The 25722-nt window shown below is 45.0% G+C and overlaps 2 protein-coding genes across 11 annotated transcripts in view; one reads left to right on the forward strand and one right to left on the reverse strand.

The window, feature by feature from the left end:
- Smoc1 (SPARC related modular calcium binding 1) overlaps positions 1 to 16466 on the forward strand; it is a 174934-nt gene extending 158468 nt beyond the window's left edge. The window contains exon 12 of the mRNA XM_015490671.2: positions 16230 to 16466. Within this exon, the coding sequence (XP_015346157.1) occupies positions 16230 to 16246 (17 nt within the window). The 3' untranslated portion in view covers positions 16247 to 16466. The remainder of the gene's footprint in view (positions 1 to 16229) is intronic.
- Positions 16467 to 18740: 2274 nt separating this feature from the next.
- Slc8a3 (solute carrier family 8 member A3) overlaps positions 18741 to 25722 on the reverse strand; it is a 132701-nt gene continuing 125719 nt past the window's right edge. For 8 of the 10 annotated variants that reach the window (XM_048798582.1, XM_048798585.1, XM_048798581.1 and 5 more), the window contains 2 exons: positions 23844 to 24119; positions 18741 to 20808 (listed from right to left, as the gene is read on the reverse strand). In XM_048798582.1, coding sequence (XP_048654539.1) covers positions 20432 to 20808; positions 23844 to 24119 — 653 coding nt within the window. In that variant the 3' untranslated portion in view covers positions 18741 to 20431. The remainder of the gene's footprint in view (positions 20809 to 23843; positions 24120 to 25722) is intronic. The other 2 variants (XM_048798584.1, XM_048798589.1) reach the window with 1 other exon arrangement.

Raw genomic sequence — 25722 nt, forward strand, 5'->3', positions numbered from 1 at the left:
GTGCAACTTACAAGAATTGAAAAGAAGGGCCATGACCTTTGTAACATGCCCGACAATTTCTACTATGCCTGAACTAGGTATGTGGCCACTTATCTCCTTGTTTTTCCTTGTCAAATGTGGGCAGAGAATTTGGGCCAATTCCTTCTATTATTTCAGGTCACCCCTAACCTGATGCAGCCTCAGTGCCCCCTTTCTTGCTCTGTACCACCCCTTTCCCTTAATAGGGTGCACTCTATAAAACCCCTTCTGCCTGTGTCCTCCTAGCCAAAATTTTGATGATTGATGATCTTGTATGTGACAGACCAGGTCTGTCTGCAAGTCCAAGGTCACCCTGATAATCTACATGCTTGATGGTAGAGGGGCATGGCATACCTGGGTGTGATTTCTCTGCAAGGTGATGGACAATTGTCAAACTGCTCACAAAAATCAGGAGAGACCAGGATAAGCTGCAGTAACACACTTCCCTCTCAATCACTGTGGCTTAAGACAAAGGTGCAACATATCCATGTGTATCAGCTGGGGTACTTCTCTTCATTGTCCTCACTCAGGGATCCAGGCCAAAGTAGGCTCATCCTCCATGATTGTGGAAGCAGAGGAAAAGGAACATGTTGACTTGTGCCCTGGTTCCCATCTGGAAGTGCCATGTGTCATGTCGCTCACATTTCAATGACTAAAGCAAATCACATGGCTCCAATTACCTCCATATCAGTTGACAAGTGTCCAGAAATAGAATCAGAAATAGTTAGTGAACAACTCTGGCAATTATTCCAGCACAGATTATCTTTGTGTTTTCTTTTCTATCTTGATTTAAAATGTGAAATTTTTACCCCATCTAAGAACAAAGACTTTCTTGTCTCAGTTTTCATGGTGCATTTTATACGCATGACTTCTGACAGGTCTAACAATTTATAATACTGACCATAAATGTACTTTTGTGAGATTTCAGTCCCCCACTGGAAAGCACCTCTCAGTAACAGAGATCCTGCAGGACTGCCATCCTCATAGTGTGGGCAACTTAAGAGAAAGAAGGGGAGGCCCAGGTAACTCTGGGGGAAAAATAGTTGGTTGAAGATGTCAGTGCCTTGAGGCATGAACGTGGAAGGTGCCTACTGAGGCATCCTTCCTCTGTGTATCAGATCCTTTAATGACCAACCTGGACCATTCTTATAATTTCCTGGTAACTTCAGTTACCTACAAATTCAGTACCATTCAATTACAAATCTTCAATCTCCAAATTGATTTAGATCCTCCTCCCCTCCCTTCCCTGGTACAATCTTGTGTTGGCTCCCTGCTGGGAGAAGAGCAGTTGGTTCTGAGTCATTTTCTCCACTTTATCGTGACTCCACCTCTCTGAGGTGATGGGATTAGGAGGAGAGGAGAACATGAGGGTCTCTTAACAGTTGTAGCCTCTCCCTTCACTGTGGCTTTGCTTTCCCACCCTGTGGCAGGTGCCCACGTACTGGCCCTCCTGTGGGGCACACTTCAAGTCCTAGGGTGGTGACTCCCCACTGCACAGGACCTTGACATGGGCAGTCCAGCCCTGGCTTGATCTCTTCTATATTTCCCCACATCGATATATCTCACATCCACTTTGTTCTAGGGATTCCGACTTTATTTTTTGTTTTGTTGTTATTTGATTTTGTTTTTGTGGGGCTAAGGCTCAAACTCAGGGACTCACATGTGTTGGGCAAATACTCTACCACTGAGCTACAATGCCTCAGCTGGGGACTCTGCCTTTGGTTTGTACCAAAGATATAGCTCTGCCTGGCTCCCTCTGGAGTGTGTGTTCACCTGTGGGAGATCACATCCCAGCCAAGCCCAATGGTGGGAGTGCAGGCTGGTCCTCAGCTGCCCCTCTCCTGGCTCTGTATCTCTTCTTCTCTCCTCCTTAATCCCTAGAAGTGATTATTCAGAGCTTCCCCATTTTTCTTTTAATTTTGGTGGTGGGGGGCATGGGGGTGGGGAGAAGCAGTCTAGCATTTCTTGGCTTTCTCCTTCCTTCTTTTTCCAACTTTTTCTTACAGATGGGGATGAGTGGCTAGTTGCAGAGATAATTCAATATTATCTTAGGGTCGGGTATCAGTCCCCAAATGGTTCTCTAGGATACAGGATGCTTTGTATCTTTATATTCTTAGTTTGGGATTCTAATCGCCAACTCCAGGAAACAGAAAAGTGTTGTTATGGTAGGTTTAATGTTAGATACAAGAAAAAATTGTTCCCAGAGAGACGCCCTGCCCCATCACGGAGGATGAAGAAGGCCCCTGTGTTCTGAGCCCACAGAACCTCAGCAGCTCTGTGGGAAACGCAGGCTTCTGCCATCTCAGAACTTTTGGGCTTGCCTTAGACAGCTCTGTCCTTGGAGGGCCCAGATTCCCATCTATTCCAGGGCCAGGCAGGACCCCTGGAGACCCACTCATCCCTATTCCCCACATAGGCCTCTGTATGGTGCAAACACATCTTCTAAATTCCCATGACTGGCCCATTTCCATTATGATATAACCCCTCACAATGCTAGTACAATGGAAGAAATTGAATCTTTTTCAGGGGAGGATTTTTGGAGAGGTGACATGGAGCTCACATAGAGACCTCAGTCTTTCTACTGCTCCCATTCTCCCCACAGCCCAGTATTTAGCCATTCATTCCTACAGCATACCTCTTTGCTCTGGACAAAAACTCTGATTTTTGGAGGCTTATTCTTAAGACCCAAGGAGGAGCTATGCTGGGCTGAGCTGACCCCAGAAGATTTGATCTGATTCTCTTATACATCAGTCCCTTCAAAATCCTTGACTGGGTATAAAATGGGCCTGGTAGAGATTTTCCCAGGCCACTGCAAAACCTAGAAAGTGGAACAGGATTCCTGGCTTGGAGTAGGAGGACCAGGAAAGCTTTTCATTCTCCTGCTGTATCAGCAGGAGATGGTGAGAAGTTCTACGGGGCTTCAGCTGGAGCCCAAGTGAGATGAGAGAGCGAGGGTCTTGTGGATCTAACCTCCCCACCGCGCCATTTCCCCCAGGTGTGTCAGAGTCCTGGACTTCAAGCCAGGAGGCCAACTTCTCATCCTGGTTCAGCCATCGAACTACCTTAGGCCTTGGGTAATTCCCTTCACCTATAGCCCCCGATGGTTTGTGTCTGGGCTCTTCTGCCTACTGCACACGAGGTAAGCAGGTCTTGAGTGCTTCAGAACATGGGGAAGCACATGCAGAGAGGGAAGGAGGTTCAGACAGGCTGAGGGCCAAGAGGATGAAGAGGAGTGGGTATAGAACGGGGACAATGCAGGAGATAAAACTTCAGGACATGCACAGTATGAGAAAGCCTCCTCAGAGAGGATCCACATTATAGGGACCACGGTTAACTGTACAGCAAGGAGAAAATGAGGAGTATGCATTAGGGGAGAAATAAGATGTAGATGGAATAAAAGGTAAAGAGAGGTGCAGGGAGTGGGAGAAGAAAGGTAGGATGTAATGAGAAGTGGCAGAGGGATCGCTGAGCAAGGGGTCACACTGGATGATGAAGAATCACAATAGGCTGGCTGGAGGGGTAAAACGTGGTGGGGACAGGAAGGGCAGGAGAGTAGTGTAAGGTGTGGTGAAGGGATTGGAGGAAGAGCACTTGAGAGGAATGTTGGGTCACAACCTAGAGAAACAGGCAAGAACTAGGCTGGGGTGCTCCTGATAGGCTATTGTTGTTTGAGGCCTTCACGTTGCATCTAGAAAGGTCTGCAGAGCAGCATGTGGACTGTTTTCAGTTCAGAATAGGTGCTCAGGTGAACTGTGGTTACACTTGAAATTTGCTGCACTATTTCAGTCTGGGGATCCAGCCCAGCTCTCTTGCAAATCCAGGTTCCCAGGCACATCCACGGAGGTGTCCCACAAGCCTTGCTACCCAACATGCCTAAAACTGAACAAGTCACCTCTGCTCTCCTCCTATCAATGCTGGGGCACAACCAGCCAACCACTCTCCCAAGCCTGGAACCCCAGAGACTGCTCTCCCTCTTTCCTGTGTCCCTCCCTCCCTGTCCAAATAGTTCATCGCCATCCTGTAAATTCTCTCTCCTCTCCATCCCTGTTGCCCCACTTCCTACAGCTGCCATTGGCCCATCTCTGCTCCATCCATTCCCCACCTCAATCATCCACAATGTGGATGATTCAGCTACTGAAAAAGGAAATCATGTCAGGTGACGTCCTACTTGAAGTTCTTCAGTGGCTTGGAATAGCTGATATGGGCTGAATTGAGTCTCCTCAAAGCCCTATGTCAAAATCTAACCCCTAATGTAGACTGTATTTGGGGAGTGTCTTTAAGGAGGTAACTGGGATTAAATGAGGTTATAAGGATGGGTCCCTGATCCTTGTATGGACTGGTGTCCTTATAAGTAGAGGCAGACACACCCGATTACTTTCTCTCTCTCTCTCTCTCTCTCTCTCACACACACACACACACACACACACACACACACACACACAGACACAGAAGAAAAGCCATGTGAGGACACAGTGAGAAGGCAGCTCTCTCCAAGACAGGGAAGAAAGCCTCACCAGAAACCAATCCTAACAGCACCTTGATCTTGAACTTTTAGCCTCCAGAACTGAGAGAAAATAAATTTCTGGTTAGGTTGCTGAGTCTGAATCATTTTGTTATGATGGCCTGAGCAGACTAGTATCATGGCTCTCTGGTGTTGCTTTAGTTTAGTTTGCAAGGCTAAGCATCTTGATCTAGTCCTGACATTGAGCCCTGGTTCCCGTACGCATATTCCTATGAAATGCACACATCTCATTGTTGTGACATTGACACACTGCATTGGTGTGCTTCCAGGTAAGCACAGCTACATCTGCATTCAAGGCACTTTCCAGGTCATACATATCACACCATCTGTGCCACGTGCTGTTCAAGGTCTTACATTTCCAGCGTCTGCCTGGGAAAACAATAACATCAGTAACAAGCATAAATAATCACAAACTTACCAGGCAGTGTGACGCATAAATTATATCAGTTATGTGTTGTGATCCCTCCCAAATCCCAAAGTAGATAATATCTTAGTTATGCAATTGAGAGAAAAAAAATGCAAGACTTGGAGACCTTAGGTGACATGATCAAGGTCACCTTGCCTGTAATCTAAGAGTTGGGAATTTAAACTCAGGTCTCCACAAACAAGCCATTCTTTGCTTTCTGCCATTTCATACAGCATCACTAAATGACCCAGAATATGCGTCTTCCATCTGTCCTCATTTGGTGAAATCTGCCTGGTCTTTCAAAATTAGCTCAGACATCTTTCTGCCAGGCTGAATCTTATATGCTTCCTCCTGAATGCTCCCAAACTACCCTTTCCTTGCCTCAGCTACAGCCCTGGACTTTCAGAAGGGTCATGGAAAGTAGAGTCTCTATTTTAGGCATTTTTCTTAATTCATCTCTGGAAGAGCAGTCAATGAATACCTTTGAATTGATGAAAAGATTATCTTTTTGTTGGATTTTTTAAAAGGAACTAAGAAAACAAACTACTGTAATTTTTCTGGTTAATGTTGGAAACTCCACTTGACTACTCCTCTTTTTAGGCAGCATCCCGGTTTTCTTTGTCCATTATATGATGCTTCAGCATCTAATGCTGATGTCTCTGACTTCTAACGGTTTTCCTGTTATTCCCTCCCATATTATAATCAACAGTTCTCGTGTCTGTTCCATCTACTGAACTGGAATCACCACCTTAACGTTAGAATACCTTGCAAACCTTCATGAGATGTTTACATGGAAATAATTATGAGATTAGCACATTTAAATATAATATTGGGGCACAGTGAAAAACTTGACAGGATTTTGACAGGAATGATTATTAACTTTTTAGGTATGATAACAGCATTATGATTATATTTTAAAAAGTGTCCATGTAACTGGATGTGGGGGCCCATGTTGCTAATCCCAGTTACTCAGGAGGCTGAGGTAGGAAGTTGCAAGTTTAAGGCCTGCCTGGGCAATTTAGGGAAACCCTTTCTCAAAGGAAAGTAAAAAAAAGAAAAAAGTGGGGAGAGGCTGGGATATATAGTTCTATAGTAGAGCACCCCTGAATCCAATCCCCAGCACTGTAAATAAATAAATAAATAAATAAAACAAAAACAAAACCCTGTTCATTTATTTTAAAAATACCTACTTCACAGATGAAGTTTTTTGATGTCTGGAGTTTGCTTCAAAATAATGGGAGGTGGGCTAGTTGGGAATGGAAGAAACAAAACTGGTTGTGAGTTGATAATGTTGAAGCTGGGAGACAGTATATGGGAGTTCATTACTCTAATCTCTTTATCGTTCTACATATTAGCAATTTTCCAAAATAAAAGTTAAACTACAAGAGATAAGATTAGGTACACGTATATACAGACACTGGAGCTGTGTTTCTATCTTCATGTCTGAACAGGCACTGTGGATGATAGGGGGTAAGAGGAGACAGGGGCATAATGGTTTGGAACAGGGGATCTCACACTTGAGAGTGCAGCAGATTCCTTTGGAAGGCCTGTTAAACAGATTTCTGGGTCCTATTCCCAGAGGTCAGGAGTGAAGTCTGGGATAAGGCCTTAGAATTTTCATTTCTTGTACATCAGCAGTTTGGATCTTAAATGTCCCCCAAAAGCTCATCAGCCGATGCTGATGTTGCTTATCTGGAGACCACATTTTGAAATAATCATTAGTTTATAGTTTGGCTTTCAATGTCAGATGTCCAAGTACACGTTTGAGTTCTGTTAAGATAGTTAAGATATGGACTCTGTTAAGATATGGACTCCAGGATAATCACTTGTCTGCTGTGTCTTCAACCGTAAAATGGGTGTCATTCTATCTTATAGGGTGGCCATGGTGATTCAGTGAGATAGGCTTAAGCACTAGACATGGTGCCCAGGTTACTTACAATACCTGATACAATGTAAATACTAGGGGTCAGCCTCCTCTTCCTCTTTTATATCATTGGAGAGCTTTGGTGATAGGGGGAGCCTGAAAAATTACCTCTTCTAATGTTTCTTATTTATTTATGGTTATTTTGCAGTGCTGGGAAGAGAACACAGGGCCTCCCATATGCTAGTTAAGTGCTCTATCACCAAGCTACATCCCCAGCCCCAATATTCTAGTGGTTATACATAAAAAATCCCAGGGCTGGGGATATAGCTCAGTTGGTAGAGTGCTAGGTTCAATCCCCAGCACTACCACCAAAAAAAAAAAAAAAAAAAAAAAAAAAAATCCCAAACTTTCTCCATATCTGCAGATTCTGAATTCACAGCTTGAACCAATCACAGGTCAAATACTTATCTTGTGGTAGATCCAGAACTAGAATCCACTTCTTTCAACCTTAGTATTTTTAATTTGCTATACATTGAAAGAGGACTCATATAAATGGAAAAGTTCATTAAAAGTGGAAGAAGGGGCTTGTCTACCTAAATCTTGAGTAGTGCATTACATCAGTATCTAAAAAGTGAGGTTTTGGAAAAGATATGAAAAAATACACCTGCTAACACCATGAAATAGACATGCCATTGTAAAAAAAGCATGGTGAGGGACTGCATCATGGGGACTCCGTGAGGAGAAACAAAGAGTGAAAGGACTATCTCACATCAGTAGCAAAGCCATCTGGCATAGCAAAGAAGGCAGGGGCAGTAGAGAGAGCTCCTATTCCTGGGACTCCTCCTCTGGCTTTGCTATGAACTATTTATGTGTCTTTGAGCAGTCAGCCTCACCTCTCGGACCTTCTCTTTCCACCTGGAAGTTTTTTGTTTTTTTTTTTTTTGGGGGGGGGTGCCAGGGATTGAACTCAGGGACACTTAACTACTTAGCCACCTCCCCAGCCTTTTTTTGAATTTTATTTTGAGACAGGGTCTCACTGAGTTGCTTAGGCCCTGCTAAGTTGCTGAGGCTGGCTTTGAACTCAAGATCCTCATGCTTCAGCTTCCCTAGCTGCTGGGATTACAGGTGTGTGCTACCATGCCCGGCTCACCTGAGAATTCTTACTACAGTTGGCTCTCCATATCTGCAGGTTCTACATCCACAATTTGAACCAACCATAGATCAAAAATATTCAGAAAAAATTACATCTCTATTTAACATGCACAGACTTTTCTACTTGTCATTATTCCCCAAACAATACCATGTAACAACTATCTGCATAGTATTTACATTGTATTAGGTTTTGTAAGTAACCTAAATATGATTTAAAGTGTACAGGAGAATATGTGTATGTCACAGGCAAGTAATGCGCAATTTACATAAGAGACTTGAGCATCCGCAGATTCTGGTGTCCACGGAGAGGGGAACCAATTCTCCTCAGATGCCAAGAGACAAGTGTGTACTTCAGGCACTTTGCTAAGCCTGTTATCCCATGAAATTTTTCTGATGACTTGATGTGATGTGCCAGATCTCTCCTGCCTGTGTCTCTGGGTCCATTCTTCCCATTTCCCCACCTGCTCTCTGCATTGCCACGGAGGTCGACTTGTGTGCACTGTTATTGGTAGAGCTCTCGTGCCCTTTAGATAACCAGGGGTTCAGCAAGAGATGGGAGAGGGGAGGCAGGAGAGGATAGGGTGTTTATTCCCCTGCTTCCTCCCTGTGAGGCTGTCTGAGGCTGGCTGTTTTCTACTGAAAGGTGTTGCCCCTCTCTAAGTAGCCTACCTACCTGACTCTTCTCTTAATTCTGAAAACCTCTCCACTCCCACAATTTGTGCCTAGGGATAATCGCAGCTCCGTTGCTGACAGCCCTGGGTTTCCAACTCTGTCCCGGCCTTCAGAATATCCTACTTTGAATGCCCCATTTATTTCTATTGGTGTTCGGACTGATCCAGGAGAAGTGGCCCCAGGAGACAAACTCATAAAATGGGACTCAAAGTTTAGGTGGGTCATGTTTTTGAGCCATTCAGAGTTCACTTCCTTGATGAGGGCAAATGATGGATCATGAAAGATGGTGGCAGTAAGATTGTCCAACACATCACTGAAGGTAGTGTGAGGGCAAGGTGTTGGGAGATCAAGAGGTTCTAACATCACTAGGGCAATAACCGTGATTATAAAAATTGTGGAGCCTATGGATTCTTTGGGTGGCCTTGGTGATTGCTATGGTTTGGATCTTAAATGTCCCCCAAAAGCTCATGTGTTGAAAGTACATTTGCCAGCTAGAGGTGCCACCTCAAGGTGGCAGAAACTAGGAGGTGGGGACTATTTGAAGGAAGCAGGTCCCTGGGGATGTGTCCTTCTTTGTCTTTTTGCTTCTTGGCCCTAGTTTGATGAGTGGGTTTCCTTTGCAACACCCTCTTGCCATGAGGTTCTGCCTACAGGCTCAGAAAAAATGAAGCCAAGTGACCAGGGACTAAAACCACTGGAACCACAAGCCAAAATAAATCTTTCCTCCTTTAAGTTGTTTTTCTCAGGTATTTTGTCAGAGCCTTGGAAAGCTGACCAACACTGATATCCTACAGGATGGATGGGAAAAACAAATTTTAAGCTTTAAATATACACATGGAGAACTGGCAGTCCTCCTAGGAAACTCTAAAGGAGCCCCCTTGTTTCCTGTAGGCACAGTGAAGATAGAGATGTGGACCAAGTCCAAGTTGTAGCATGAATTAAGCACTCAATCTCGTTAGGAGTGAGGAAGGAGTGACATGCAGAACTGGGTGCCTCATCCAACACAATTATAAAATTGGCTGTACATGGCAATACTCCATCGTAAAATAGAAATGGTATATAAAAACCCAGGCCAATTAGGTCATCCTACTGCAAGGCTGTAGGAACAGGTGGTTTAGACTCCTGCGGTAACTCTGGCTACAGCTTTGCTATCTCTCTCTCCACCACACTTTGGCTTTCCAGAGAATTCCCTGTGATCAGTTTATAATTTAGGAAAGAAAAAAAGAACTTAATTCTGCATTTGCACAGTGTGCCAGGGCCATCCAGAGGTGGACAATATCATGCTCTAATCCTGCTCAGGTGTGGCCCTCAAAGACGGGCTGTACTGAAATCCTCCCAGTGGGCAGAATTTCAGGCAGTGTATTTACATGTTCAGTTTGATCTGAATTATGGATCTACATTGGCTCATATTGAAGACTTGAAAGGAAGCCAACTAGGAGCAAAATACTGGGTGGTTTGACCTCTCCAAAGCTCATGTTGAATCTCAATCCCCAGAGTCATATCTTAGTGGTATTTGGAGTTGTGTCCTTTGGGAGGTAATCAGGATTAGATGAAATAAGAGGATGGAGCCCTGTGATTGCATTAGTGGCCTTATAAGAAGAGAAAGAGAGACCTGAGTTGATAAGCTTTCTGTGTTTCACCACATGATGTCTTGTGCCACTTTGGGACTCTGCAGTATGTCCCCACCAGCAAGAAGGCTCTCACCAGATGTGGTCCCTTAAATGTGGATTTCCCAGTTTCCTTAACTGTAAGAAATAAGCTGCTTTTCTTTATAAATTACCCAATCTATGATATTCAGTTATAGCAATAGAAAATGGACTAACAAAAGGAAATCTGGGGAAGGTGTGGAATGAGGTACACTCTGTGAAGATGTTCATGTCCCACATAAATGTCTACCAGAGAGAACAACCATGGTGGCCAATGTTCTCAATAATCAGATGGACTCTATGCTATGCATATTAGTTGGCCTCTCTCTTTCTGACATTGTTCCATGGATCCTTGCGTGATATGGCATCAGGAATGGAGTCTATACTTGGGCTCAACAATACATGAGTCTCCTCATCAAGTTTCATTTGGCTATTGTCACTAAAGAGTGTATGAGCTGCTAATAGCAAAAGCAACAGATGAGCCATTGATATGGCAATATCTCCCAGGAAGACCAGCTGGTTGCCTGGTGTCAGGTTAATTACATTGGACTACTCCTATCATTGTGGAAGAGGCAGAAGTTAGCCTTTACAGAGTATCCATATTCTTGGTATGGATTAGCCTTTCTTGCCCATAGTGTTTCTGCTATCATCTGCTTTATGGACTCAGAATGCCTTATCCATAGCTATGGTATCTTCCACAACATGTCTCTAACCAGAGGTGCTGGTCTGACCATATTTTCCATTATCCAAAGGAGGCTTGACCTTGGGTGGGAATGGCTTGATGCAGACTCAATTACAGCACAAACTAGGAGATAAACACCTTGTGATATTATTGTGCTATCTTACTGAATATGTTCTAATTTACATTCTTTAATATTTAGCGTTGTCTGCCTCTACATAGGATTCATAGGTCTTGATATCAAGGGGAAAGGGATAGGATCATTTCTGAATCTAATAATCTACTTACAAATTTTTGATTTCTGTTTCTAAGTCTTGGGCTTAGTAGGTTTATAGGTACCAGTGTCCAAGGGATAAATGCTTCCATCAAGAACCATAGTTATGGTTCTGATGAAAAAGAAGCTGAGCCTGCCGCTTAGCCATTTTGGATTCACTGAATTGGGTAGGGTGATTGTCCTAATAACTCGCAGGAAATCGGGTTGTTGTTACTGTTGGGAGTCAACCCAGCTCCAAAGACTAACTTCCCCATCCCCCAAGAAGAGCCGTCCAATGGTGAGCCCTGCTGGCTCACATGATCCTTACCCACCAATCAGAGCCCTGCTGGCTCACATGATCCTTACCCACCAATCAGAGCCCTGCTGGCTCACCTGATCCTACCCACCAATCAGACTAGCCCTGCTGGCTCACCTGATCCTTACCCTCCAATCAAAAGGCACCCCATGCCAACTGTCAAACAACCCCTGGCTCTATAAATATGCAGAGCTGCTCGTCAGTAAAGGGGCATTTGCTCCGACTACAAGCCTTGTTCATTCTTTCAGTAACACAGTGAGATTAAGAAGGACTGTGTTTGAAACTTGGGGATTTGTTTAGTGTGTATTTTCAAACTCTCTTACTCAAAAGTACTTGTCAATGAAAAACTGAGCAACATGCCAAGAACCATGAAGGTTTTCATGATCCCACCAAATAAAGAACTTTGCCCAGTTTAGATGCTGGGTGAGAATAATAGCACATGGAATCATTGGGAAAGGGGACAGCATGACATAGCAGAAGGTGAATGTATAGAGTCCGCCATTTTGTAGCTCTGTAAGAATCATAATATTTGAGGTTAACCAACCATACCAGTTTCCCAGGACTGGGGGATTTCCTGGGACACAAGACTTTAAGTGCTAAAATTGTGAAAGTCCTGGGAAAATCAAGACAGAGCGTACTGTTATGGTCTTTATTTTCTTCTCTAAATAATGACTTCATTTCATACCCAATAAGAGTATGTGAAGGTGGTAGGATCTTGGATCTCAGTAGACCTAGATATGAAGTGCCACTTGTGGAATGTCCTTGGACAGATTCCTCAACTTCTCCCAGGGTCTCCCTTCTTTCTTGAAGTCCACAAGTTGTTTTTGCTTACCATTATTTGCCTTATTTATTAGCATGCAAGACCTGATGTGGCCTTCTGGCCCTTTCTGGGTTGCTCTTTCATTGATACCAAGCTTGTCTGTCTTAATTTTTCACTATGACCTGGGGTTGGCCTGACTTGGAAGTACTGGTGACCACTGGTCATCTCTCCAGGTATTAATTTACAAGTCTAACACTTCTAGGGTATGTATATACTCTGTACCATGGTAATTGACTTGATAATGATTCGTTTAATTTTTGCAACCCTGCATTTTTTGATTGAGAAAAATGAGAACCAGGGAAGTCATCACCTGTTTAAAATTTCACAGGTAGACTTGGGACTCAAACCCTACAGAGTGCTGAGGGCAAGCACCAGCATGTGAAGGGCCAAAATGTAATTCTATATGCAGGTGTCACACAAATAGCTGCAGAGCCAGGATGGTCACTTAAATGAGAGAGATGGGTTGGGTAGGAAATCTGGGGAACTGAGGAGGTAGACCCTGTGTATGTGGGGTGGCCACTTATTAGCACATAAAATCATTAACACTCGGTGTGATCAGAAAAGCCCAGATACAGATTTTGTACAAAATATTTCAGTTTTTAAGTATTAACAACTCTTCCAGTTTTTAACAAAGCACTGCGTGGATCAAGCTCTTCAAGCCTGCTGGCCACAAGATTTTAACTGCCGCCCTGCTGTCACAAAAAAAGAAATTGATTGAATGAGTTAGAGGTACTGATCATGAGAAGAGAATGAATATTTACCACATAGTGTGGAAAAAATTCCATTCACGTAATGGTCCTTTTGTAATAAAGATAGCAGGGTGAGGACCAGCTTCCATTGTGTTCCACTCAGGTAGAAGTAAGGAAGAACTTGAGATGATCAGAAAGGACCAAGAGTAGAAAACAGAATCTGAGGATTTTGAGGCACCAGAATAGTCTACCTTGAGTCAACTTCTTCCTAGATTTTTTTAGAAAAATGCAGCCCTATTTCTAGGTATGTGTTAGTCAGGTTTTGTTGTTGTTGTTTTGTTTTGTCACTGTGACCAAAACACCAACAAGAATAATTTAGGGAAGGAAAAGTTTATTTTGAGCTCACCATTTCAGAGGTTTAGTCCATGGTGGGTTGACTCTTCTGCTCCGAGTCCAAGGTAAGACAGGACATCAATGGCAGAAGGGCATGGGGGTGGGGGGCTCTTCTATTCATGGCAGACAGGAAGCCGCAGGGTCAAGGGGAAGGGACTGCAGGGAAAATGAACCCTTCCAGGGCATGTCCCCAGTGACCACCTCCTCCTGCCATGCTCCACCTACCTACAGCTTACCACCCAGTTAGTCCATTCAAACTAAGATGAACTGGTTATAGCTCTCATAATCCAACCATTTTATCTCTGAATACTCCTTCATTCATATAGGAGCTTTGAGGGGACACCTCTTATTCAAATCATAATAGTCCCCAACACAGCAATGTCCTGAGGTGGGGTTTTGGAAAGTGCTTGAATTACGAGAGCGCTAGTCTCATTAGTAGATTAATCCATTGGAAAATGAAATCAGTTGAACACTTTTTCATATGTTTGCTGGTCGATTGTATATCTTCTTCTGAGAACTGTCTGTAGCAATAATAAGCATTGGCGAGGATGTGGGGGAAAGGCACACTTATACATTGCTGGTGGAACTGCAAATTGGTGCAACCACTCTGGAGAGCAGTGTGGAGATTCCTTAGGAAACTTGGAATGGAACCACCATTTGACCCAGCTATCCCACTCCTCAGTCTTTACCCAAAGGACTTAAAATCAGCATACTGTAGTGATGCAGCCACATCAATGTTTATAGCAGCTCAATTCACGATAGCTAAACTGTGGAACCAACCTAGATGCCCTTCAAAAGATGAATGAATAAAGAAACTGTGGTATATATGCACAATGGAATATTACTCAGCAATAAAAGAGAATAAAATTATGGCATTTTCAGGCAAATGGATGGAGTTGGAGAATATCATGCTAAATGAATTAAGCCATTCCCAAAAAAACAAAGGCAGAAAGTTCTCTCTGATAAGTGGATGCTGGTCTATAATTGGGGGAGCATGGGAAGAATGGAGGAACTTTGATTGGGCAAAGATGAGTGAGAGGAGGGGGACGTTCATGGGGGCTGAAAAGATGGTGGAATGATATGGACATTATTACCCTCAGTACATGTATGACTGCACATATGGTATAACTATACATCGTGTACAGAGAAATGAAAAGTTGTGCTTCATTTGTGTACAATGAATCAAAATGCATTCTTCTGTCATATATACCTAATTAGAATAAATTTTTAAAATGACTGAATATTATCATTACAAAAAAATAAAAGAAAATGAAATCAGTATCCCAAAGATATATCTTTGTACCCATGTTCATTGAATAGTCAAAGTACGGAAACAACCCAAATGTCTGTTGACAGATGAATGGATAAATAGTGGTACATATATAAATGGAATATTACTCAGCCTTAAAAAAAGAAGGAAATCCTGTCATTTGTATATTGTGGGTGAACCTAGAAGACATAAGTGAAATAAGCCAGGCAGAGAAAGGTAAATGCCACATGTTCTCACTTATATGTAGAATTCACCAAAGTCAAATTCATGAAACAGAGACTAGAAGGATGATCACCAGGGGTTGGGTGAGAGAAATGGGGAGACATTGTCTAAAGGATACAAACTTGTAGTTATCAGATGAATAGGTTCTAGATATCTAATGTGCAGCATGAAGACTGTGGTTAAAATGTATGGAATACATGCTTGAAATTTGCTAAGAGAGTAGATCTCTACCATTCTTGTCACACAAAAAGGGCAACTAAGCCATTGTGGTGGTGCATGCCTATAATCACAGCAACTTGGGAGGCTGAGACAGGAGGATTGAAAGTTTGAGGCCAGCCTCAGCAACTTAGTGAGGCCTGTCTCAAAATAAAAAAAATAAAAAGGGCTGGGTTTATAGATCAGTGGTAAAGTAACCCTGGGTTTCCCCTTTCATTTCTTGGCCATGTTGTGATGCCCAAGTCTCTCACCGGAATCTGAGCAGATACAAGTGCCATAGACTTGGACCTTCAGAACTGTGAGCTAAACAAACCTTTTTAAAATATAAAGTACCCAGTCTGAGGTATATTATTATAGATCAGGATTCTATTTCCCTGTTCCCTTCTGAAAATGCAGGAAGTACCACCTGTCATACAGACCAGTGCAGTTTCCCAGGAGTATTTTTTGGATACACTTTCCCGAGAAGGTATTTTTTTGAATCATCTTTCCCTGGGGCCAGATGACACTCCCTCATTAATTATCAGTAATTATCAGATTTTTCATCTGCCCTTGGATAGTCCATCCAGAAGCCCCTAGAGGAAGCTCCTTAGTAAGGATGTAGACTAAGCAGAGAAGGGGGCCATAGAAGACGAGGGACCAGTTGCTGGCTGGCTTCTCCTGCTTTTCCTCCTTGGACACAGTCTGCCTCTCTGTGGGCTTCTTTGCCTAGATCCAGTGTCCCCAAATTCCGGCTTTCTCTCTTTCTTTGTTCTTATGTCTATCAGAAGAGATCATGCTTAGGGCCTCACTAAGTTGCTGAGGCTGGCTTTGAACTTGCGATCCTCCTGGGCTGCTGGGATTACAAGCATGTGCCACCATGCCCGGCTTATGAAAGGTTTTCAGAAACCACATAGACAAATATCAACTTTCTCTTGGCCCTGGAGATAAAAATATCCATTCTTACCCACAGAGTGATCATGGGTGGGGCAAACATTCATAAGCCATTCATCCTTCCATGGCATAGCATGTCATTGGGAAGTGGCTGCCTAGCTAAGGACCATGCTTCTCAATTTCCTTGGCATTTGGGTTAAACTGGGTTCTTTTACTAATAGAACACGAGCAAAAGTGATGAGCCTTCCTTCAGAGCCAAGGCAGTTCGGAGTGTACGCACCGTCTCTAATTTTCTTCCCATCTGCTGCTGAATGAAGAAGACTCCAAGACCCCAGAGACTGGCAGAGTTACAACAGGAGAGGAAACGGAGTCCCTGAATCATCATGTGGAAGAAAGCCACCGGCTGATCAAAAGCCATCCTCACTGGATTATCACATGAGGGAGAAATAAACTTTACTTTTGCTAAGTCCCTGAAATATTGGAGTCGATTTATTACATCAGCTAACAGTGCCCTGAAAATAAGTGAGACTAAGGGGTGGGGATGATGTGGCTGATTTTCAGTAAAAGGTGCTGACAATGATCGTGTGTGGGACAGAATAACACACAGGCCGTAGGACCGTGTTATTCCAAAGGGACGTGTCGCAAAGGGACGTGTACAGTGCTATTGTCAATCAAGGTTGTCAGGCCCTTGGTGCACGTGTGCTTGTTCATATGTGTACACACACATGCGCGCGCGCGCACACACACACACAAGCACACACACATGCACACAGAGCTTTTGGATATATTCTAGAATCTCAATGTCAAACCTGGAAGCAATTGACTTCAGTGGTCCCCTGTTACTGTGATGGGACAGGAGAAGTGTTGACTCAAGTCCTCAGAGTTGACGACACTGTTGATGCTGGTGGCATCTAGACTGGCACCAGCATCCTCAGTGAGCAACTTCAGGCTCCTGGGCTGCTCCTTTCAGCCTCATTCGCTGTGGTTTACTTCCCTCTTGACAAAGCCTAGCATCTGGATAATCCAGAAAGGACTCCAAAAAAGGCAAGGGACGGACACAAATGGATTTCATGATTTTGCATCTACCATTTAATCAGCTCAAAGGTTTTTATTCATTTTCAACTGGGTGGTATGCAAAAAAACTGAATGAGCCTTTTAGCCAAGACCCTCTCTCTATCTGTTTTTTTAATGCACTGTCTTACAGATCCCATAATCCCCTAGTTATTGCTTCCACAACAGGACTTGTGCTCCTGATGCAGCTTTTTCCGAGCCAGAAGTTGGAACTTAGGCAAAGGCTAAAAACCCTCAATCCAGAGAAAGAAGGTAGAGAAGAGCCTTCATCACCAACTCATAACCACTCCTGGGCCTAAAACTTTCTCAGACATACCCACGGGCCACAGCCAGGACCCACCTGCCTTTCCTCCACCCCCAGCAGCTCTTGCCACTCTGTGACCACACCCTATTCTGTTTCAGCCTGTGCCTGTGAGCATGCTGTTCCTTTTGTGTCTGTCCGTCAATATCAAGCCCTCTCACAGGAGTGACTCACTATTTGTTCTTCCTTCAAGATCCTTCGTAAAGGTCACGCTCTCTGTGAGGCCTTTCCCGGATCCTCTGGGCTGAGTTAGTGTTTCTTTCCAGTGTGTTCTCACAGCACTCCGGCTCTGCCCCTCTTACAGCCATTTTTCCTTTGTACCTTGGTGTTCCCGGGCTTCATAAGCTCTTTCCCATCCTGCAGCTTTTGGAAGGGGCAATAGGGATCCCCACCCTCCTTTCCTTACCTGAATCATTTGGACCAGGAATGGAAATCCGATGCACAACAGTCACTCCACAGGGGCCCCGACCGCCACCGCAGCCTCCTACAAAGAGGTCTGCCTTCCGGAAATGGACTTCTGGGAATGAGCTGAATTCTCTTAATTGAGAATTTGGGCTCAGATGAGAAAAGGGGATGTTCGGGAGTGAAGCTGTGAGTGAGGTCATGAAATGCCATCAGGGCTGGTGACTGTGCTGGACCGTGTGTGAGACAAGCAAACCAGGAAGCTCTTTGTGAGGCAGAGGAAGAGGAGGGGCCCAAAAAACAGGGAAACAAGGATGGGAGAGACCTTGTAGTTTTGGGGGGGGGGTCAGTTGTCTGGGTTCCCGAGGGCTTTCAGGCCCCTGAGGCTTGGCTGTGCTCCTGCTTTGAGTTCTACAGGATCACCCTACCTGGCCTTCCCATGCCCTGATCTATTTCTCTGAACTTATTTTAATGGGTTTCTGCTGCTTTTAACCCAAACAGCCTTTATTAAAAGGACTTTTACTTCCCCCTCTAGACTGTGAGTTTCTTGTGGTCAGGTCTCTTACTCTTCTTTGCGTTACCAGAACATATCTCAACTTGTGGAGGGCGTCCAAAGTGCTTTCGGTTGAATGAATGGTGAGTGCATGAATGCGGAGTATGTGTGTCTTGGAAATCAATACGGGGGCCCTGGTTTCCTAACTGGGATCCTCCCCCGCTGTGCCCTCCCCTCTATCCCCACAGCTCTCCGTCCATATGTCCTCCAGCTTCTTAAAGCCCAGGCTGTGACAGCTGGCATTTCCCTAAAATTTTTGTGCTTAAAAAAGTACCGTGTCTGGCACATTGGCACCTGACTGTGACGGGAAATGACACTTTCACCTCACCTCAGTTGCACACTCTTCAGAAGAAACCCAGGGTGACCCTTGGACCATTTGCTGAAGAAACACAGGGAGAAGCGAGCTATATGTAGAGATATAAGTAGAGCTTTTATTTTTTTTTTAAACCAACCCAACATTTCCACTGGCAACTGTCAACATAGCTTATGACATGAGCACTGTTTCTTTTTTAGTTATTTTTTTCTTAAAAAAGTGTTTAAAATTAAACAGGTGTTTTTTTTTTTAATTTATCCCTCCCCCTTTAGAAAATGTATTTATGTCAATGCAGAAAGCCTAAAGATCTGTGGGCAGTTCTGTGGTGATGTCTGTGTGTTCACTGGTGTGTGTGTTTGTAAAGCCAGGTCCTCTCAAAAGTCATCAGGAAAAGTTCCTTGGGGCATGTCCATCTCTTTTTCTACCATCCCAGGCTCCACGGGATTAGGGAGACTGAGACTCTCTTAGGGGGCAAGAAATACCCCACAGGCTGGAAAAACACTTCATGAGGTTTTAAAAACAAGCAGGAACATGGGAGAAATGAGGAATTCCGGTTCCCATCCTGTGCAAAAATTTTCAAATGTGGCTCGAGGGCCAGGAGAGGTGGAAGAAGCCCCTTGCTGTCTTATAACCCTCAAACTTGCATCACTTGAAGAAATCTAGGCAGCTCTTATGTATGGCACATTAGGAGGTGAGGGGTGGGGTAGCCCACATTTCTCAGAAGGCTGACATTTTAAATATCGTCTTTTTCTTTAAAGATCTCATTGGTTGGACACCTCTTCTCTCCTGCTTCAGATACAAAGTCAGAGATGTTCCAGAAGGCATGTGCCCCTTTTGTCTCCTCAGCTGCCCTTTGTCATCATGTACGATTTCTATTTTTGTCCCATCACCCCCTTGGTGGATTTTCTTGCAGGAGGATCCACATACAGACACGGACACAGTGAAATATAGAACTGGAGAGACGTGAACAGGGAAGAGGACAATTGCTTTTTGGTTTTGATTTGATTTCAACGCAAGCAAATAAAGCTCCACCTGCTCTCCATGTTGGTGTGCGAGCTCATTTCTGCTCACGCCACCCAGTCCTCCAAACAACACAGAGAAAAAAAGGAGATGGGAGACAGGACCTTGCTGGAGCCGCGGGACCTCTGTGACCCTGTGAAAGCGGGAGGTGCGTTTCTGAAAATTCATGCCTCCATCTGTCAACTTGGACCTGGGATTCTTTCATGGCACTTTGTCACTAACTTCAGAAAGAAAAGACAAGACAAAACAACTGGCAAAGCCCGATGGGAGAAATGAAAACAATCACCATAATGATTGGGATAAAAAGAGAACCCAGACCAGCCACATGGTTTGGTTCATGTTCACACCTCACCAGCTGGATGGGAGAATCGTGACATATCCCAGTGGAGAGACAGGAGAAACCCTGTCCTCAGAGAAACTCGAGGCAAAGGAATAATCCAAAGGTGGACTAGAAGGACACAGGGTCTGCCCTTTGTTGGGTCAGGGACAGGAGTGGGAGTGAGAAGACAGAGGTGGATCTGTTGCTGTTGTTGGTTTGTATTTAATGAAATACTTTGGAAAGTGGGTGTCTCCTCCGTTCTATCTGATGAAGACTTGGCCCTTTCAGAGTGTGGCCAGGGCCTAGGTCAGGTGGAGTTCCTGGGGCTCGGCCCTGATGCTGCCTCCGCAGGGCTGCTCAGCCTGGGAAGGTCACTGTTGGGAAAGTGCCCTTCTCTTGGAAGAAAGTCCTTGGTCTGCCCTGCCGGAGGCCTGGTTCTGGGGCTCAGAACCCCTTGATGTAGCAGTAGGCCTCCAGTGTGGCAAAGAGTATGTAGAGGAGCCACAGGCTCACAAAGAGCCACGTCGTGGCCAGCTTGCAGCCGCGGGGGCCACCGAGCTCCCCACCCAGGTGGGGCCGCCGTCGGTACAAGAGCACACTGATGCAGACAAATGCAAAGATGGTGAAAAGGGTGACGGAGAAGGCCAGTGTGCCTGCGGACACGTGGAACTCCTGTCCCTGCAGGGCCCAGTAGATGGCGGCCACGGACCAGGCCAGGCCAATACCCAGGAAGACATTGACGGCGTTGCTGCCGGTAACGTTGCCGATGGAGGCGTCTGCGTACACGTCCTGGAGGGCAGCGGCTTTGCTGGCAAATGTATCTGGAAAAGGACACAGACAAACGGGAGCTGGTGGGAGTCTGAGATGTGGAGGGCCTTTCTTCAAGTATGCCCCAGGGCACCCTGGCAGCAGGAGCTAAGGGGCCACTGCCCGCTCTGTCCGTTAATGAGCTGCTCTGTCCGTTAATGAGCTGTGTGGCCTTAGGCAGGTCCCATTGCTGATTTGGGCTTCCTAGTCCTGAAAGATTACTAAGAGCCACCCAGTCCTGATATTCACCAAATGGATTTATTGTTCTCCTTTGATTACTTTTTCATTAAGGAGAGTTCGCCATTTTAGAATGTCTGCCCAGGGAACTTTGACATCCTGGGAAGCTGCTTAACGTGGATGCCTGATTATAATTGTCTGAGCAATGCCTATAGGCTCGGGGGTGGGCAATGATTTTCAGGCACCAAGGACAAGCAGGGTGAGCTGTAGACTCAAGGAAGATGGGGTTGTCTCTTTGCTATTAGTATATGGATCACAAAGACTTGAAGGATATTTGACTTTGGATCTTGGCACAGGTTGTAGGCCCAGGGAGGATCGCCAGGGACAGCTAGCCCATTACTTTTATTTTGTAGGTAAGGAAAATAAGGGTCAAGGATCTACCCAAGGTCACAAAGGAAGTTAGCAAGAAACTTGACCTTCACGTAAGGTTCCTACCATTGACCTTCAACCAAAGAGCACCAGCCAGCTGTGAAATCAGATGTGTGGACTATAGCATCAACTTCCCAATGCTCCAAGGGCTGTTAGCTACTTTTTGGACCAATTGCCAGGACTTGGAAATACCTCAAGACACCTCCCCGGCTGTTTTCTCTGGTCTTGCCTCAACATTGCCAGTTTTCTCAGATCTCCTGGAGAAAACCTCTTGCCCTTTCTTGCCGGTGACCTTGCACTCAATCCTCTATTATTTATTCCCACATCTATTCTTTTCTCCATATCTGCTCCTTTTCCTCTGATGGCTTGGGTCTCTCAATGCCTGGAGAACAGTGATCACAGGGCATCTCATATACTAAATCTTGCCTGTAGCATCCATCTAATTTCTTCCTTCCTTCCTTCCTTCCTTCCTTCCTTCCTTCCTTCCTTCCTTCCTTCCTTTCTTTTTTTTCCCTCTTTTTGGTGCCAAGAATTGAACCCAGAGATGCTTAACCACTGAGCCACATCCCTAGCCCTTTTCTTTATTTTTTATTTTGAGACAGGGTCTTGCTAAGTTGCCTAGGACCTTGCTAAGCTGCTGAGGCCGGCTTTGAACTTTCGATCCTCTTGCCTTACCCTCCTGAGCCGCTGGGATTATAGATGTGCACCACTGTGCCTGGCTCTAATTTCTTATCACTCAATTTATTTCCATGATAGCCAAACCTCTTGCATCACTAATAATCCCACAGTCTGTGCTGAGGTTTGGGGAAGAGGTTTTCCTAAAGTATGACACAGATTTAGTTACTCTCCAGGAGGGTAAATTTTCTTGGTTCAGAGAGGGCTTCCCTTGGTTCAGCCAGCAGATTCCTGCCCAGTGAGATTCAGCCTCACCCCTCGAATAGGAGGATATCCTCTGCTTCTCCCTAGGGCAGTTGAAGCTGGGAGGAGTTCAGGGTTCAGATGCCCTGGAGGTCCCAACCAAATTGTATAAGGCTTTTGATTAATTGTGTAAGGCTGCACTAGTTAATTCCTGCTTCTCATTCAGGCCCAGCTTCCATATGATTTCCCTTGGAAGCCATCCCTGACCCCTAGCCCAAGTCTCCCTGGTTTATATCTTTCTCTTTATAGCACTCATTGAGATGATTTTAATCACAGCATTTGAATGTAGTCTTTCCCCTTTACCTGGATTATAAACTTGGGTTGGGAAAGGAAACACATCTGGTATTATCTCATACATGATATGTCCCCCAAAAGCTCACATGTGAGACCACGTGATAGGGTTGATGGAGGAGGGGATGTTAAGTTGTGAGAGCCTTAAACTAATCAGTGAATTGATCCCTGATGGGATTAACTAAGTGATGGTTGGAGGCAGGTGGGATGTGGCTGGAGGAGGTGGGGCATCGGGGCGTGGCTTTGGGGTATATATTTGTATCTGGCAAGTGGAGCCTCTCTCTGTCTCTCTGCTTTCTGATCATCATGAGAGCCACTTCCCTCTGTTATACTCTCTTGCCATGTTGTTCTGCCTCATCTTGAGTCCCAAGGAATGGAGTCAGCTGTCCACGAACTGAGACCTCTGAAACCATGGGCCCCCACATAAACATTTCCTCCTCTACAATTGTGCTGGTCAGATCTTTTTGTTACCGCAGCAAAAAAGCTAAAACAACATCTGCAGTCTCTCCTAACAGCCCCAGCAACTAGCACTCTACTGTATCAGGCATAATAGGAGCTCAGTAAATATTTGTCTAATAAATGAATTAGTGACACCTACTCCTGTTAGTCTTTGAGTATTTTGAAGAAAATAAATAGTATGCAATTCATCATATGAAAGGGCAAATCTCACTAAGCTTTCTTTGCCTGTCCTGCTAGGGGACACTTTGTATTCACAGGTGTCCTTACAAATAGCAGAGACCAAGAATGCTTGTAGACATTTCTATTGTAACATTTTCAGGCAGGTTGATCTTTCATCTCTCAGAGACTGCCAGGGGTAAATGGAAGAACAGTGTCTACCTTCTTTGAATTACATTGTTTGTGTGCCCTGTTAATGTAATAGAGAGATTAAGAAATTTGGGCCACTTACTTTGGGCAGGTAGCTTAAGCTCCATGGACCTCAGTTTTCTCACCTGTTATGTGGGGATAATAACTTTCCCTATTTAATAAGGTCTTGATGAGCATGGCAGGGATGCAGATTTTTTAGCATACATAGTGCCTGTCATATCAAAAGTGCTCCATAAATGTTAGACATCCTTATTAAATTGTCATTCATCCCCTTGATTGACTTTTGTGCATTGTAGGCACAGAGGCTCTGTTACACTCAGATCTGAGATGCGAAAGAAGATGAGGCAGAGCACAGGGATCATGTGAACCAGGCCATTCCCCTTTGCAGACTCAAGCCCCTCTCTCTCACCTGGCACAGAGGTACCAAATGCCACAAAAACAACAGCTGTGACTGAATCCTTGAGACCAATTGTGCAGCCGAAGTGGGAGGCCAGGTCCCCGATGATGGCGGTGAGCATGCCGATGATGAGGATGGAGACCACGAAGCAGGCCCAGCCGTGGCAGTACTCCGTGGGGGGCACGCAGGCAAACAGCACCTTCCAGAAGACCGTCAGGAAGTGCATGACGTAGTCAAAGCAGGATGGCAGCCTCTCCTCCCCTGACTCATCCTCATCCTCATCCCCTGCTGGAGAAAAGATAAGCAGGTCCCAGAAAGGACAGTGAGTGAGATCAGATCCTCATTCATAGAAAATCAAGTCCATCCCACATTGCAGGCATCATTGACCAGAGGGGGTCTACAGCTCTCTCTGGGCATATGGTGACCCACACAGGGTGTGGTCATTGGAAAACAGCCAGGAACTGAGAAACAATTTGGTCATTTGGTTGTCAATTTGGATGCAGGCACAAAATGAGACTGGGAGAAAGAGCAAGGGAACAAGGAAGAGAAGAGACAAAGAGGTCGACAGGGTGGGAGAACACGAGAAGAGCAAGATCATGGAAGGGGAGGAAGGGAGGATGGAGCAGTCTGCATTTGACTCTGAGGCCCAGAAAACAAAATGCACTGTGTGCTCACTCTTCACTGGATGCCAATGAGGCTCCCCTCGGATTATCAGGACCGGCTGCTGTGATAAACATCGTACGTCTGGTCATTATCCATCCTCAGATGGCTGACATTCCAGATCATGCAGGTATACCAGAAAGCCAGTACCATTTTCCAAGTACCCCATGGGACAGAGCGGGGATGGGCCCCGATTGTCTTTGCCAGGAAACATGAGCAGAGTTGCCCATTCAGCATCTCAGAAGAGATGTGCTGTTGCCTCTCAGTTCCTGGTCAAGATCAGCTCATCACGTTTGGGCATAATGGGTAGAAGCTGAGTTTCTAAAGAGCAGTAATCAGGAACCGGGTTCCAATTCCAGTTTTGCCATAAAGAAAATCTGTAACTAGGGTACATTATCTATTGTTTTTGAACCTCAGTTCCTGCATTGGTAAAAGGAGAAGGGTAGATTCTGGGGACTACATTCTGTTTACTGTCTCTTGAGGGGCACTGTCAGGTCATCAGAGGGGGCAATGGAAGGATCGATGTGAAAGTAGGGCAGCAGCAGCAGCAGCAAACCTTTCTTCCTGGCTGTACTTTTGCTCTGGCTCTGGGGCCTTGGGGATGTGACCCTGTGAGTTGCTATGACAACAAAACCTCCTGAAAAAAGACAAGGCCAGTAGTGCTCAGCAGTACAAAGAAGCCTCAGTGATGCTGAGAGGCAATGTGGGGTGGTTGGGAGACTCTGTTCATTCCCATTCTAATGTACCTGCAGGCCTCTGGGACTCCTGGCTGGGCTGTGGGTAACTGTCAGTAAATGCTGAAGTAGAGGTTTGGAGTCATCCAGGGAGGAGATTTGTTCAAGAGTCAATGTAAAGCATTTTGAAAACTCCTGACCCCTATCTTGCGAGATCAGAATCATCCCTCATTTCATAGAAAAGGGAGATCAAGTTAATGAGAAGAAGGAATGACAAAAAAAAAAAAAAAAACAATTTGTGGTGTACTTGTTTTGTACCTGACTCTGTACCTTTCTGCTTTTCTGAGAAATGTAGTGATAGTTCCCTTTTGGGATGAGGACATGGAGGACAAAGAGGATACTTGCTCTGGCCCACATAGGACGACCAGGATTTGAGGCCAGACATAGCCATACTCTTTTTAGTCACCCCACCATCCTCTTCCAAAGTGACCCAGTGAAGCAGCTGAACACGGAGCACCAGGACTAGGAAGATGGAATGCAGCCCCCCCCCACTCCCC

Source organism: Marmota marmota, unplaced genomic scaffold (assembly GCF_001458135.2).
Source record: "Marmota marmota marmota unplaced genomic scaffold, marMar, whole genome shotgun sequence".
In the NCBI taxonomy this organism is placed as follows: Eukaryota; Metazoa; Chordata; class Mammalia; order Rodentia; family Sciuridae; genus Marmota; species Marmota marmota.